General features: G+C 36.8%; 1 protein-coding gene across 7 annotated transcripts in view; it reads left to right on the forward strand.

Annotated features, from left to right (window-relative positions):
* The window catches only part of CDC42BPA (CDC42 binding protein kinase alpha), a 174,957-nt gene that overhangs the window by 83,205 nt on the left and 74,557 nt on the right, over positions 1 to 17,195 (forward strand). For all 7 annotated transcript variants that reach the window (NM_001398237.1, NM_001199443.3, XM_046938649.1 and 4 more), the window contains 3 exons: positions 14,139 to 14,232; positions 14,995 to 15,195; positions 15,782 to 16,030. In NM_001398237.1, the coding sequence (NP_001385166.1) occupies positions 14,139 to 14,232; positions 14,995 to 15,195; positions 15,782 to 16,030 (544 nt within the window). The remainder of the gene's footprint in view (positions 1 to 14,138; positions 14,233 to 14,994; positions 15,196 to 15,781; positions 16,031 to 17,195) is intronic.

Here is a 17,195-nt window from a genome sequence, read left to right on the forward strand (position 1 = left end):
TATAAACAAGGACTTAATGTCAGTCTCCTTGTTAGCCAATAGATGCACAGTAGGCAACTAATTCTACTTAAAAGACAAGCAACAATGAGATTAACTGTAGGTTAAATGACTGAAAATAGCAACTTTGATCCTTCAAGTGACTAGCTATTTAAGTAGAGGAGGAGATGAGAAGGTAAACAAGCATGGGAGTAAGGGAAGCAAAAAGAGACTGAAAACATGAGAGATTTCTGAGGGTTGGTGGTTTTGTTTTATATATATATATATTTATTTATTGTACATTTGAATATTGTTAAATACTGTTTGTCTGAAGATGATGTACTCTGACTATCCTTTAGTGATACAAGTTCAACCACAGCTTTCACGTAGTAGCTGCAGTTCTTGGCATGAGCATCTTAAATACAACACTCATTTAGGTATATCAAATCAATAATGTTTTAATAATAATAAAAAATATTACTATCTTAACTTCCTACCATATATTTTCTCATTGTAACTTTTTAACATGTACTGAGCTAAAGATGACAGACCTTGATTCACCTGGTGTGGTTTGCACTGAGAGACAGGCTTCTGATTCACCTGGCTGTGATTTGACACAGTTAGACACACATCACCTTACCACTCAGATGTCAGAATGTTTTTTTTGCCCCAGCATTTTAAAGACTTTGGAATTCTTTATCAGGCTTCTAACTTCTGCAGTTCATGACTTTTACGATATCGAATATGAAAAAGCATATTAGAAGGAAAAAAAAGCATAAAATTGGCTGCTATTGAAAATAATCTCTTCAATTGTCAGTGTAGGCATTTGAAACACATCTCACATGGGTCACAGCCACCTGTGTGAAGAGCTGAAGTGAATTCCAGATCCAAACCATACAGGTCAGAAGTCTGTTATTTCGCATGTAAGTTTGTTGTCAAAAAGTAAAGTACCCATACTGTCTCAAAATAGCAAAATAAGAGCAAAAATCTTGTTCAGGTAGTAAAGCACAGGAGCTTTCTGGAAATCTTCTGTTTCTACCTTGGGATCCTCCTGGACGAGAAATAAACCTGCATGCTTTTCACGTTGAATTAACTCTGAACAGCTGAAAAGGTCACGTCAAATATCCATGTAAATGTATCTCAAAAGATTCCTTGGCAGCCTCGCCTTCATTCAGGCTGAGGAAGGCTGGTCCTGTGGGTGAGAATGCTGTGCTTCTCACACATGGCTGCTGTGTTACGGTGCATTAGGTGTTTCAGCAGGGAAGCTCTGCGTTCCTGGTCGGCATGCTCAGATTCAGCAACTGGGCAAGATGTCCAGATGATCCAGAAGATGTTTTCTTCTGTTTAAAATATATCTATATATAATTTGGAGTCTTAAATGATGTAGTAAAAAGATTACAGTAATAGAATGCATCATAGTGCAGGTGTGTGGATTTGTATGTTTGTCATGGATTCGAAGCCATTTATTTCTCTCTGGCTCCTTCTACTGATGGATTCTGCCATGCTGTGTGTTTCTCTCTGTAGAAGACTACGGGGGTTTCCTGAAAGAGTAGTGATACAGCTACTTATCTGGATACATGGTAACACACAGGAGAAGATAGAGTCTTTCTCTGTTTCTTTCTTTTCCATATTAACCTTTGCAACTGCCCACTCATCTGAGACACTTGTTTTTTTACTGTCCCCCAGCAAAGCCTGGGAGGCTTCAGCTTGGGCTAAACTTAAATCAACAGCATTGGTCAGGCTGAACTAGCAGCTGTGCATATGATTGATATGGAATATATAGGATGGAATGATTTGAATTGCAAGTGAAAGACAGTTTCTTCTTCCTTACCTTGCGATACAGTAAAGAACATGATCAAGTTGCGATGGGGAAGCAAAAGAGATTATCCTAAATTTAGTTTTATTCGTTCAGGAGTAGTAGATTCTTTGCTCTCCACTGTTCTACATTTTTAATTTCTGACTTTGAAAGAATCTGCTTTCCCATTAGCATTTAACCTATATGCTATTAATTTAGGACACAGTTAAGTGGAGGATGTATTTAGGGAAAAAAAAACAAAACAAAAACACATGCTTTTCTCTGTTCTTCAGTAGCTTTTCCCCTAAACCCACTTTCTTCTCAGTAGGCATTCTGAACAACACTGACTTCTGTTGAAAAAAAGAGGGATCACGGGTGTCTGTGTAGCTACTGAGTATAACTTTTTTGGATGAAGGAAAAAGAAAAGGGATCTGTGCAGCACATTAAAGCTGCTGCGTAGCAGTGTTGTTTTCTGAAACATTCTTCTTTCTGCTAGGCAGTCTTTTTAAAGAAAAAAAAAAAAGAAATCTAACTCCACACCGGCCTAGAGGAAGAACAGTAAAATATATAAGATAGAACAACATTGCTTCATGTAGTGGCAACTGCAATAGCAAGTGTGTGATGTATATACTTGTTTTCTCAGGTTGGTATTACTTCTCAGTGTAAACATTTTTTAAAGTCATTTTAGCCTCCAGAGCTTACTTCACATAACCCAAGAATAAGAAACAATTACTTTACATATTTTATAATATATACTTTTTTTGTTGTTTTACATGTCTTTAAAGTACATTATACTTTTTTCTGTGTATCCTCTCTGCCCATTGATATATTTTTATGGCTCTGTCGTGATTTTTATTGCCACCACGTAAGTGGAGGGGAGAGGGATAAAATCAACCTCGTATTAAGGCGGTATATCCTTTGTTTGGGAAAATGAAAGGCATTCAGTGTTCTCAAAACTCATTTATGTACAGACTTCCTTTTCCCTTATCTCTCTTAATTTTTTTGTATATTTATATCTGCGTATTTCTTCCTGGAGGAAGATGGAAAAGGTTTTGGGTTGCTGTAGGGTGCAGTATGGACCCAGCAGGTTAGTTTGTTTCTTGATCAGTCCCAGAAATTTTCTACTGATTTGCAAATCACATCTTGCTTCGGATTACAGATATTGCTGATAATTAAAAAACGCCATATATTTGTCAATACAGATGTACATATTAAAAGTTGTTGTATTGTCCTGACAGCCTTTGAGTGAGATTTCTTCCATCAGTTACTTTGTTAGTATCATCAATGTGTTAAAAAGAAGTGAAAAATGTGTTTTGATTGTCATTGTCAAAAACAATCAAGCCCTCAGATTATGTTGTCTACTTTACTCTTAGAATTATTCAGTGCAATCAGATGTCTCAGACAATGTACAGTTATACGGAAATGCAGAGAGCAAAGATTATCCTCAATGAGAATCGAAAGAAAGCATTTATCTGCTTATAAATATGTATTAACGTTTTCCACTATAGGTAGTAATTTACAGTATAACAGCTGGGCATATTCTGGATTCCTCTTTAGCCTCTTCTTTCAGGATTTCTTTGGCAGATGGCACTCACAGATGGACATAACATTCTTAAGGAGCTTACTCTTTCTACTTCTTTACCTTCCAGTAACTCATGATACTATTAGAAAACTAAAAGCTTTGACATGAATTAGCCTTACTTAGCAGACTTTAATTTTTTAATCTTTAGAATATGCTGCTTGGCAGTTGTGGTGGGGTTCTTAATCTGTTTACTTAGTCCTTAGAAGGCAAAACGCAATTCTGATAAATTTGCTTTGGCAAAATGTAGCAAAAATTGTCTTTTTCAAATATTTTTGAATTGTCACTTTATTTTTCTTCCTAAATTTTGGAGGGAAAAAAATGGAGAAAGATAGAAAAGAATACAGTTCAGAAACTCCAAAATAATTGTCAGTGAAGGCTCTCAAGAGTTCAAACAAGCTACCTGGTTCTGTTGTAATTACACTGAAATCTTAAGTAAATAAACCTAATATTTTAAATTTGGTGAAAGTTGTTTTTATCAGCATTGACATAAAGCTGTTTTTAGCAAGTACGTTTACATATCCACCTAATAGTCTTTTATAAAAAGAGCAAGTTACATCGAAGATTGCTGAGTGCACTTGTGCGATAGTTATTTGTCTATCATGCGCTTAGTGTTGTTCTCAATATGTATGCAGCTTTGGCCTTGAACATGAGGGCTCTCATTCTCTCAAGTGTTTACTCAAATGGTCATTTTCTCGGATGAATGTAGTCAGTGTGGAGTTTCTGTTGAGGAATGTGAAACTATAAGCAGGATGATTGGATCCAAAAAAAGCATTGTGACAGCTGGACAAGTTAGGTCCTTAACGTTTATATGTTAGTAATTTATTAGAAAGCTGGAAGATAACAGAGGTAGAGAAATGATATCTCTTTTGTTTTGTCTTGTTTTTTTTCCCCTCAACAATATGTAAATGAAAGTTTCTCAACTTCTCTTTCTCAAATACTATGTAGTCTGCTGAAGTAACACCTCTGGTTCCCAACCCATTTTCAACTGGTTTTTATTTCAGAGCCCTGCTGATGTAGGCTAGCAGAGCAATCCATTCCCTCCCATCACTTTTTTTCACGGTGGCCTCTTAAAGTTATTGTTGTGTATTCAGTGTAGACATAGTTACTCAGTGACATAAAGGTATAAATTAAACATTTGCTTTCAGCCTTCTTCTGGGAAGTAGTTGTGTTCTGCAGAATAAACCTGACGTGTCTTTCTTGTACCAGGGGCCCCAAGCCTGGACATAGTACTCCAGATAGGGTCTCATGAGGGTAGAAGGGTAGAGGGTAGAAGAATCCCCTCCCTCTCCCTGCTTGCTACTCTACAGCCCAGGGTACTGTTGACCTTCCAAGCAGCAAGCCCACACAGATGGCTCATGTCCTGCTTTTTATCCACTAGGACCCACAAGTTCCTCTCCACAGGGCTTCTCTCATTGAGTTCTTTACCCAGTCTGTACACATATGAGATTGCCCTGACCCAGCTGCACCACCTTGCACCTGGTCTTTTTGAACCTCATTAGGTTCTCATTTGCCCACTTTTCAAACCTGTCCAGGTCCCTCTGGATGGCATCCTTTCTTCTGCTGTATCAACTGCACCACTGAGCTTGCTGTCATCAGTAGACTTGCTGGAAGTGCTCTCAATCTCACTGTCTATGTCATTGATAAAGATATCAAAGAGCACTGATCCCAAGATGAATCCCTGGGGGACACCACTTGTGATTGGCCTCCACCTGGACATAGATCTGTTGACCCTCTGACTTTGAGCATCTACACAATTCTTTATCCCCAGAATAGCCCTCAAATCCTTGTCACTCTAAATTAGAAATAAGGATATAGTGCAGGACCATGTCAAAGGCCTTGCACGAGTCCAGGTAGATGACATCAGTTGCCTTCTCTTTGCCCACTGATGCTGTCACAGCATCATAGAAGGCCACCAGATTGGCCAGGCATAATCTACCTCATATCACCTGCTCATCCTTCATGTGCCTTAGCATAACTTCCAGGAGGATCTACTCTGTGATCTTCCCAGGCACAAAGGTGAGGCTCATCAGCCTAGAGTTCCTTTTTTTAAAAAATGGGGGTGAATTGTTGTGCAGTGAATTTCAATATGCCTAACTCTTGAGCCAGGTTTAAGGCAAAGTCTTTAGATAAGAAGAGCAAGAGGTACTAGGGGAAGTTGCTACCATAGCTGGCGCTGCTGATGTTGGAGAGAAACCATATAATGATGCTGGGTTTCAACAGAATAAAACAGGTAGCTAATCTGTTAATAGTATTTAGCACCAAGTGTCAACTCTTCCTGAAACTGCTATGTGAAAGAAAGGCTGTTTTAAAGCAACACAGTCATAGATCTTGTGATTACCACACTTCTGAGACACAAGAAGACTTGTACTCTGTGCCCTGCTGCAGCTGCTGGCTTGTGTTCTGAAGTCATGCTTATTAGAATAGTCTTCTATAAAAGCAAGAATTCTTATGCAGAGTAAACAGAGGGAAAGGATCAGCAGTGTGGATGGCAGCTTGTTTTGCAATGGTTTGAGGACAGTCCAGCATTTGTTATTTTTCCCAGTGTCAGTAATGTCAAAGACTAACCTTGATTGCTGTGTGTTTTGGGGTAAGTAAGGGTTTTGTGTTTGTCAGGCTTTAGAGCAGGAAAAGGAAATTTTACATTTGAGCCAATTTCATAAGCCTGTCTGCTATTAAATGTCAAGACATGATCAAGGCAGTTCTACCTGTTTACCTGCCATATCCTTGCAAAGTTTAGAGTTTTATGAACTAGAATTTCCAGAGCAAAAATGTTCAGGTTACGAATACTGAGGCTGAAGGCATGTTCTGTCTTAAGCCAATAGAACTTGGAAGTACATATCCTTCAACTACATATATAGTATCACAGTGATTTAAATTCCTGTTTTTTCTTCCATTTTTGGTTTGTACATCTTTCAAAGCTTTTATGCCTTAGATTTTCTGCATCCCAAGAGACCATCAAAAATAGCTATTTTAAAGTATTAGAATTACCTGGGAAGCATGAAGGTGCAAAGCTCTCAAGCTTTTGTGCATGAGTAATTACTTGACAATACTACTGTTTTGAAGATGAAATGTTCAATTCTTTATGTGTGCCTTATTTTGTGTTTTATTACCTGCAAAGTTTTTTGGTCTGCAAGACAACTGAGGGAATTTTTCTGTCTCTTGTGTTTTTGTTCTACTACAAGATCCTCGTCCATTTTTCTTTTTTTTTCTTTTTTTTTCCTTCTAGTTCCAGTACGTAGTAGTCAGACTATTTCATTTAAGTTCCATTTTTTTTTTTAATCTGAAATGTTATCAGTTCCAGAATGCATTGGCTACCTGAGTTCCAATGCCTGTGATTGTCTGCCACAAGGAAATGTAGGCGTTACTAGAAAAGCAACATATATTTTTATTTCACAGGTGTTTAAAATATTGTCTGTAAATCAGCATTGTAAGGTACTATGTTTAAAATGTTTCTAAGATGTCACACTGTCTTTCTGGTTTCCATCTGTAAAACTGACAAGACAATGGAGATAATGGTTAGACGTGCAAGAGACTTTACCTTGGTCTGTCATCTAAATACTTAACAGAATGATGGTATTTAGCCTGAATGTGAGAATTTTCTCCCTGGCTGTCTGGTTCTGACAGTTGATTAGCATTGTAGATGAAAAATAATAACTACAAGGAGTATGTAGCTGCTGAATACCAATCAAAAGGAATTTTTCAAGTCATTTATTTTTTGAGAAATAGAAAAACAAGTGGATGTAGGCAGTTTCTAAAAATAACTATCCTTATTTTTGAACTGTTATCATAGTTGAGGTAGCCAGTATTTTGAAGCCAATACACATACACAAAGGTCACGGAGATATTTTTCCTAAGTTAAAAAAAAAAAAAAAAAAAAAAAAGCACTGTGACATTATAGTGTTATGTGGTAGAGCATTTATTTATAAGCCAGTAACTCTAGTCAGTTCAAGTGCTTAGGAATGAGTATCAGTGCCTGAACAAACTGAAGAGGCATATGTGTTGGCTGATGTACACATTCCTTGTTGTTTGTCATTATTTCCTTTATTAGCATTTGAAAATGCATAAAGTATATTGGATACAAAATGCTAAATACTGCATTGTGTCCAGAAGACTTGTCTGAGTGGCAGAAATTAGATCAGTGTAGAACTGTAGAGAAAAGGGAAAGGACTTGGAGAGGTTGAGGCTTTTCCACTGCTGCAAGGCAAGATGAAATTAGAGTGAAACTATTCTTGAAAGATATTTGTCTAACCAGTTCTTAAAAAAACAGCGATGGATATGATGAAATTTCCTGAAGCAATTTGTTGCAGTGTGCTGCTGTCATTATTATGAAAGTGCTTTCTCATGTCTAATTTAAGGATCTTTCATTGGAATTTAAATTCTTTACTACTTGCGTTGCCCACACTCAGTGCTTTCAATCTTTGCATTGTATGCCTTAAGAATGTAATGCAAATTCTCTGTGCTAAATGAGGAAATGAGTAGCTTCTGCATCCACTAAAAATGAGGTAATTTCTCTCAGTCTGGTTCAAGAATTGAAAAATATGCTTTCTCATAAGTGTAGTCTTAAACTAAATAACATCAAGTTCAGTTTCTAATTACATCTGATAGGTGGTGAAACAATGAAGACCTAAATGCTGAAATAAGCATACTAATATAATTTATGTATACGTGTTGTCAGTGAGAGCTTCGGGTAATGAATGTGCTGCATCTGATACTTGAAACCTTGAGTTCTATGTTGCATTTCATTTAGTCTTGGAGTGTGACTAAGACTAAGTCTTGCTTAGGGTGTGTAGCAGTATGAATATAAAATTACACACTGATCAGTAAGTATGATTATATGCCAGATCTAAACTTTTATCATCCTGGTTTTGTTGAGCTGTCCTAGTAATTGATGGGAGTCTGTCCACTGGCTTTAATAAGATTTAGATGAATCTCCTGCTGCTGAGATTAGTGAGATTGTTTTGAAAGAGGTGAATAACTGGATACTACTGGAACAAAACATACGTAATGATTTATTATCAAGACTTTATGAGAAAACAAAGGAGTTTTACAGTATTAATATACCACTTAAGGAAAAAAAAAAAAAAAACAGCCCAGAACCACCTCACTGCAGGCACTGCAAGTTCAAAATGCTATTGTTTATGGCATTTTTTTAATGTGGTTTCTTTGCTTATTAAGATATACATCCTAAAATGTGTTGTTTTTGACTGTTCCTATAGACTTCAAGGCTATGCGCATGGCCACCATATCATTTTCCTTTTAAAGCTTCAGTTTGTCAGCTTCACATGAAGCAGGTTTTGTTTAGTATACAAACATGATGCAACTGTTTGGGTGCTATGCAAATTATAAGGTCGCAATCAAAGTTCTTTAAATGATTTTGAAATCAATAGAAAATAGACACTTTCTGGATTCCAGCCAAAGTGGAGGAGTGTTTGTTTAGGAGAAGGCGCGGGAGAGTCTTCATAAGAGGAACAGTTAATGAAGTACAACGTGTTCCATATTCTCAGGGTGTTATCTTGCGCAGCCTATCTTCTTGGGATTACTAAAGAATAACTGCCAACTGTCTGAATCTCATTTGGCTCAGTGCACGCTGGTCTTTCTGCCAGATGGAGTGTATTTCTAGTTTCGCTCACTGGAATGTAGATAAAGTTTAGTTGTCAGAATATGGCAACTTTGATATAACCTGGCTCACTGTAATGGAAAATAGAAATAAGCTCCTGGACATCAGTGACCGTAGATGTGACTGAAAAAATGAATCAACTGGCTAGCATTCTTAGCAGAAGGTGACTTCTTTTTTCACTCTGCATATCTAAAGCAGGCATTGCAGGTATTACCTTGCTGAATACCTTAATACAAATTTCACAGGCACCAAATTTTCTCCTTTAGTTTCAATGCTGCCAAAAACAAATTTTTTTTTTTTTTTTTTTTTTTTTAAATCATGGTTGTAGCATTTCTGTGTGAGAAGGAGTGCGGAAGAAAAGCTTGTCTGAAAAAACAGAAGGGATTGAAATAAACTGCTTGCAAAACCTGTCCTGGCTAAGAAGAACCTTGTGTTTTGAAGGAATTTTGGATAAGAAGTCCAGGCATTTGACAGTAAAATCTTGGTGTGGGATTTTTGTTGTTGTTGTTGTTTGCTTTTTGAGGAGGTAACTTGGCAGAGAGTAATATTTCCCCTTGAAGAATGGATAATAATAGCCATTGAGGTTTGCTTTTAAATTTTGTGTTATGCTTTAGGAGAATTCTCTTGCACACAAAATGAACATGTAATTTACTGTGCTATTCTCAATTAGTAATATGTTGTCTGGTCCTTCTGTGCCAGCAGTTACTCCTGAATCTAGTTTTTTTTTCATCTGCTGTAATTTGGTTTGCGTTGGTAGCATGAAAAAAGATACCGTTCATCTGAAAATAATTTAATGTAACCTATTCATTTTGCATCACTCTCAAGATTATGTCTTGGAGTGTGTGATCGCTTTAGAAGAGTGAATTCATTTCTGCATTTTTCTAATCTTAACATTAGAAATAAAAAATTGTTCTCCAAATTATCACTTTCTCAGCTAGTGTCCTAAGATAAACTAGTAGATCTGCTATCAAATTACTCCTTCCATTTCAGACAGGTCCATTTCTTTCTTCAGGCTTAGCTGACTCTGCAGTTGTTGAATTTAGAAACTCATGTAGACCTTTATTGTCATTTCAGTTCTAGTGCTGTTTTAAGAGCTCATCTGTGTTTCTGAGAACAGTCCGTTAGCATCCAAAGTGTTTAGTAGTCCAAGGAGGACACGTCCTGTTCTCTTGCCCCATCTGACTGCCTGTTGTTTGTATTAGTTACAGAGGACGACTCACCTTTTCCTCCATTTCTACCTGATTATTTTTGTTTTGGAAATAAAAGGTAAATACATTGCAAATGAGTAACACAAACCGAGTACATTCTCCATCATTACCATACAGTTACCGAGAAGAATGATCTCTACTGATTGCTAGTTCTTCACTGCAAGAGAGGTTTTTATTGCATAAAATCAAACGTGTGGGCCTGTGAGTTGTTCTGTTAGCGTAATCTTTAGTATTGGCTGACACAATTGCTTCTTAATAATCGACACACCTTTTTTGCATTAAATATCACTCTATTTTTTGAGTGTTACCTCTTACCTGTTCTCCTGCATCTGTGAGACTCCCTGTGAAACAAAATTAGAATAAAATAGATCAGTTGGAAGTGTCCTTCAAAGATCTATTCCAACCTCATGATCCTCCTCAGGGCTAGCCAAATGCTAAAGCATGTTATTCAGGGCGTTATCCAATTGCCTCTTGGGTACTAGCAGGCATGAGACACCCACCACCTTGCTAGGAAGCTGGTGTTTGACCACCCGCTGAAGAAAGAAGTTGTTTCTCATGTCCAACTTTATTTAGCTTATGATTATTCTGGAATCCTTGCTTCCTGCTTGGGGAAATGCTTGTTGTCTTGCAAATGTCTGAGTAACATTGATTCAGTGATTCAGAGAATGGTGTAGATGAATGCCAGGAACAGATATGCTTTGAAATCTCAAAATCGTCAGATAATTAATATTGGAAAGAGCTTCGGGAGATCATCAGGCCGAAATTTCAATATGCAAGACCTCACAATTTAATATCAGAAATGAATCCAGGAAAGAAAAATGCGTTCATGGTATTTGTTTTGTGACTGGAATGTTCTATGGGTTTAGCAAGTCTCAGAGGGAGTACTTTGTCATGGGTCGTACTGAACAAATGAAATTCTACCCTTATTAACAGAGAAGTCAAAATAAATGGCAACAATCCAAATGTCTGCTATAGTCTCATTTTAGAATTTTGTTGATATTAACACAGTTCCTATGTAAAATGTTTGGGTTTTAATTATGGCTTAAGAAAGTAAACTTATTTTAAAGGGAATTTAATGAAGTCATCTGAATAAACACACCAGTCTGAAGAAGGAAAAGCTCATATTAAACCAGGAAGTATTATGAAGTTTGAGAAACAATTCTTTAAAGATTCGTTCAGTTTTTATCAGAAGCCCCCGCCCTTCTATACAAGTGAAGTTGCCAGCATCATACAAACTGGTTGTTCCTATAGCATTTGTCAGCTGAACAGAAGCAAATAATGAAAGTTTGCATAGTATACAAATGGCATCAGTTTGTCCAAGCTGCTATTGTGCTGATTTTCTGGTTCGTAAAACAGTTTCCAAATGCTTATATTTACTGAAAGGGAATTGTTATTTCCTATTTCAAGTGAGGAGACCTTCTTCTTTTCCTGCAGCAAACTAATTACAGTGTTACTACAATGTTAGTGCTCCATAGCCTTCTAGTCAGATATTAGTGGCTTGACTGAGCGCTGGTGTTGTCTTTGAGGGATGTAGAAACAGTTCATCTGCAATCACCTAGTAACTCTTAACTGTTGATATTCAGTCTAGTGGTCTATTCACTAAACCATATTACTCTAACCATACAGTTTTGCCAAATTTTAGGTGCTTGATCCAGAATTTTGCATCCTGAATATCTATCTGAAGTAGCATCGTCTCTTTCCAGGAGTGAGATCGGGAAGCATATATTGCTTTTCCTGGGTAGATTACTAATGGAGAAAAAAAATAACTCTTTTAAGTGTTTTAAGAAATTCTTCTGCTCTGAGATACTATTGGAATTCATGAGAGAATCTTCCTTGATTCACAGATAAATTTTCATTCTTCTCCTTCCTTCCAGGCCTCCTCGCAGTACATAAGGTTATAACTTTTCTCACACTATAGTAGTTATTATGAGTTTAAAATAAATGCGTGTAGTTTTGGGTCCTGTATTTGTAGGGGATTTTTTCTGCTGTAGGTTTGGTCTGTAAGAATGAATAGTGCTCTTTCTTTCAGTGCCAAAGAAGATTCCTGTGTAGCAGAACGAAAAGATGATGAGGAAAGAGGAAGGAAGGATTAGAGGAATAGGAAGCCGATGGGAATGGAAAGGGAATCTGTGAGGTGACTGTATAAAATCTTGGCTGCTGTGATCTGTAATGGGAGGGAAAAAAAGTTGATGTGTGTGAGGGAGACTAGGACTAAGGAGTGAAGAAACTGACAGTGGAAGAATGAAATTGGAGTGCAGATGATTTGGGTTTGACTGGAGGTAGAGGACCAGGCATCTCAAATACTAAGATGTATTTAGGAGGCAGAGGGTGCTAGGAATAGAATTTCAGCTGTGATGGAGGCAGAGTTCCACTGTAAGGATGCTGGGATAAGCCAAAGAACATGGGGAAGACCGTCCTCTGTTTAGGATAGAAGAATGAGTTCTGATCAAAGGAAAGGTACCAAATATCTTCAGAACAAAATTCTCGAGTAAACAGTAGCTGTAGATAAATTTTTGGAATAGATTCCATTACACAACTATAATGGCATCTAACAACTGTAGGCTTAGTGGAGATGCAGGGTTTATGACATTGTTTTCACCCATAATTACCTCCTTCTAACTCTTCAGTTACACTGGCAATAATTACTCCCCTTCCTCGTTCCCCGCTGGGGCTGATAATTTTCCTAACTTTCCCTTTGCTTATAGCCCACTCTGCTCTGCAGGTGTCACCAATTCTCGTTTTTCAAACTCTATTTTAGTAATGTAGTTCAGCTGAATTCAGAAGGGTTGTTCAAAACCCATACCTTTTGTTGTAAGAGCTGAAAAGAATTCATATGAATTAAGTTGGCCTTTATTCGTAACTGTAAAAATGACTCTGTTAAAGTTACTGCTGAGCCTTACAAATGTTGCTGTGCAAGAAGTACCTGTTCCTCTGAGTGCTTCCAGTGTTTGCAGTTTTGTTTTTGCAGAGTGCGGACAACAGAGTGAGCTTTTTCTTGTGTTTTTTGCTGCTTTGGGAGTTGAGGTAGGGGGGAGACAGTTTGGTTTTATTATAGTAATTACTATTAGTATTTCTCCTAGGAATATATTAAAAGATAGAGCATGGATAAATGGAGCCTCAAAAGTGACTCCTGTTTTTGTTTGGCTTGAACTAGGTCCAGCTTCTAAAAGGAACTTGATGAATGTTTTTACAAAGTATTTTAAGCTGAAGTTAGATTAGGCATTGAATCAAGAGAGCTGCAGGGTTACACATTGTTTGTGACCTGGGACATGCTGGCATGTTCCAGCTCTGCTTGACACTTCTCTGCATCTTCTGCACGCTGTCAGTTCTGGTGAGTGGGACAGTGGAGGGCATAAAGAATGGAAGGGTTCCAGCTTCAGTACTAAACAGAACCACACCTCCTCACCCAATTGCGTGTGAATGATTGGCAGTCAAGTGCCTGAATAAAATTTTAGTTATAGTAAGAATATTGCTTTGAAGAGACAGGGGAAAAAAAAGTGAGTTGTAGCAACAGCTCTACCTTAGTAAAATAGCTTTTTAAAGTTGTGAGTGAATCAGGATCTAAGGTCAGTGTCAGATGCAAGATGTGAATTATTGCATATGGAAATATATGTGAAAATATTTATTGGAGTAAAAGCCTGTTAGAGAACTGCTGGCCTTCCCCCAGTCAGCTGTGTAGTGGAGTGTGCATGAGTTTTGTCTACCTGTGAAAGATTAGAGGATTTGGACTGCACAGCTCTTACTACAATTCACATACATTATTTGCTTTAATCTACTAGTCCTGTCATGAAACACCCTTGGTGTAAATTTTGTTACATAATGTGATTGTGCATCATCTGCTGATTCTTTTTTTAATGTTCTTTCAATGATGAGTATTAATGATTAGGCTACATAGTACAAAAATCTACCGCATAATAATTTTGAAATGTGGTTGGGTTTTTTTTGTTTGCTTGTTTGCAGGGATATTAAACCAGACAACATCTTGATGGATATGAATGGCCATATTCGATTAGCAGATTTTGGTTCTTGTCTGAAACTGATGGAAGATGGAACGGTAAATTAGAGTGATATATTCCTAAATGCTTTTTGCTCAGACCTTTGCTAGCCATTAAAGTATGTGTTAATAAAGAGAAAAGGTGCTTTATTGTAAATCAAGCAGAATTATAGTAGCATTGGTTTGCAGCTAACCTCAGTTCAAGATATGACTGTGTGCTGTTCGGATTTACTGTATTTTAAAAGCTTTTTAGACGTGTGTAGTCGATTCATTAATAGAGGGATGCTGCACTATCAGTACTGAGTAGGTGTTTGTTGATAAATCATGAATGAACAGCTTTGAGCTCTAAGCTCTAATTTTTTACTGGAAATGGAATCTTTTGTATAAGCAAGGCAAGATAAGCAGTTTTCATATAATCATGTTTCAGTAGCATATTTAAACTTGCACAGTATCTAGAAGGTGTTATTGAATGTAATGCTGATGGTGTAAATCATGCCCCAGAGTGTTAAAGAGATTTAATTTATGTGGTTACTTAAAATATCATTAATGAATAATAACTGTAGCCTAAGCATTGGCATTTTGTTCTTTCTCTGTTACTAGATATACCTAAGAGTTTTTCAAAATGTATCCTTGGGATGCTTTTTCATGAAATGTCTTGAATACTTTAATATTCTGTTTTAAAATTAGAGGCTTTTTTTGTGTGTGTGTTTGGGTGTTACTGTTATAACCAGAACGTTAGGCTAAATTTAAGCACATTGCCACAAAGCACAGTGTCTGTAATGATGGAAGCTGTTCTTAGTCTTGCAAATGTAATTCCTACAGGTTCAATCTTCAGTAGCTGTTGGGACGCCAGACTACATCTCTCCAGAAATTTTGCAGGCCATGGAAGATGGAAAAGGGAAGTATGGGCCTGAGTGTGACTGGTGGTCCCTAGGCGTTTGCATGTATGAAATGCTTTATGGAGAAACACCCTTTTATGCTGAGTCCTTGGTGGAGACCTATGGGAAAATAATGAACCACAAAGTTAGTGCATTTTCTCTTTCTGTCTCTCTCAAAGCTAATTTTCATAAGCAGTAGGGTAACTTGGAGGCATATTTTAAAATGATTTTTTTAATGTAATAATTGTGTTAACATTCATTAATGTAGAACATAAAATGTTTCCACATAAAGAGTTATGGTTTGCAGATGGATTTGCTTTGGGATAAAGCAGTTCAAAATTAAAAATCTGGATTTAGCAAAATGGCTGTTAGTTCACTCACTGCAGTAAGTCTTGGCTACACTGCTTTGCTCCTTCTGCGCTCTTTTTTTCTGTTGGATACATTGGTTGGCTTATGCAGCAGATTCTTAAATGTTCTTCCACCTGGAGGCAGCTGTAGAGTCCAACGGTTTAAGAGCAATTCAAATAAACACGAAAAACCAGAATACAAAAAAGTTTCAGTAGTTCCTTTTTCCTTTGGGAAAAGTGTTTTTCCTAGAAACCTTGCTGTATATTTTTAATAACTTGAGTATTTGCACGTTTATTTTTCTACTTAATAATTATCACTCGGAAGGGTGATTTTTCACACTTTTACTTGGTAATAAACTATTTTCTGTTATTTTAATCTTGAAGGAGAGGTTCCAGTTTCCTGCTCAAGTGACGGATGTCTCTGAAAGTGCAAAGGACCTCATCCGAAGGCTAATTTGTAGCAGAGAGCATCGGCTTGGACAGAATGGGATAGAAGACTTTAAGAACCATCCATTTTTTGCTGGGATTGACTGGGACAACATTAGAAACTGTGATGCACCTTACATTCCAGAAGTCAGCAGCCCCACTGATACATCAAACTTCGATGTGGATGATGATTGCTTAAAAAATTCTGTAAGTAAAGAATTAATATTTTGGCAAATCTGTTTTTGTAGCATACTTCAAAAATGTATGTAAGTGGAAGTTTATTTTTTCATGTTCATTATGTTCTGCACAAATAACAATCAAATGCAGCTTTGAAGATCCTGTACAAGATGTACATACATAATTTGGAAGCTGATGCTCTAAGTATGTATCTGTAGGGATAATGTTAGTTAAAAATTGTGAAGTCATTGTAATCTTACTTCTAATATATATATCTGTTATTTGCAGTGACAATTTTTTGTGTCCAGGTTTCATAAAGAGCATATTTTACGTATATATTCACATCAACAGGACACTATTTCTAGTAGAGCATTGATTTTATTTGCATAATGCATTTTATTGTAGCACTCTTATTTGTAACTGCCCATATTTTCATTTCAATTTGTACTGACTAGAATTTTTCAAGGTTGTTTTCTGACTTAGGTTGAGTTTAGGAAACTTTAGGAAAAGAGTAATGGCCGTTATTTTTAGGAGCAATTTTACTGAGAAATAAATAATTTTACCTTTGCTAAAAAAAACTTTGCAACTAATGATTATTAACAGTCCTAGTGTTTCTATGCCTTTAAACAGGACCTTTGCCAGATGGTAGGGATTCTAGCATCTGAGGAAAGCCTTCTGTTCTCTCTGTGGAAATGCAGTTTTATTTACTGAAGGATGCAGAAATCTGTTGTTTGCATATGAGATTGGGCTTTGTTTTGTTTTAATTTAGGAAGGTTATGCTTTTACCATTTCTTTTGACACTTTGTACCTCAAACCTCAGAGGAAAATAGCTTAAGGCATTGCATGGTAGAGGATATAGTATGTTTTTGCTTCAACTAGAGGATATTGTGTTTAATGTTTCTTCACCTCAAATTTTTTATGTGTGACTTTGAAATGTTTTCCCATCCATCTTTCATACACATTTTCTGAGGAAGTTTCACCTACTTGTACACTATTGTATATTCACCTATTGTATATTGTATTCATCTATTGTATACTACAGATGTGAGCATCATAGAAAAGCACGTGAGAATTATTATTTTTTTAATTCATTGGAAGGTTTGAATGACATACAGCAAATGAGTAATGCCCAGTATTGAAGCTAAAAGGCAGCTCTGAAAGGCCATGATTATTATTTTTCTAACTGGAATTGGAA

Source organism: Gallus gallus, chromosome 3 (genome assembly GCF_016699485.2).
Source record: "Gallus gallus isolate bGalGal1 chromosome 3, bGalGal1.mat.broiler.GRCg7b, whole genome shotgun sequence".
NCBI lineage: Eukaryota > Metazoa > Chordata > Aves > Galliformes > Phasianidae > Gallus > Gallus gallus.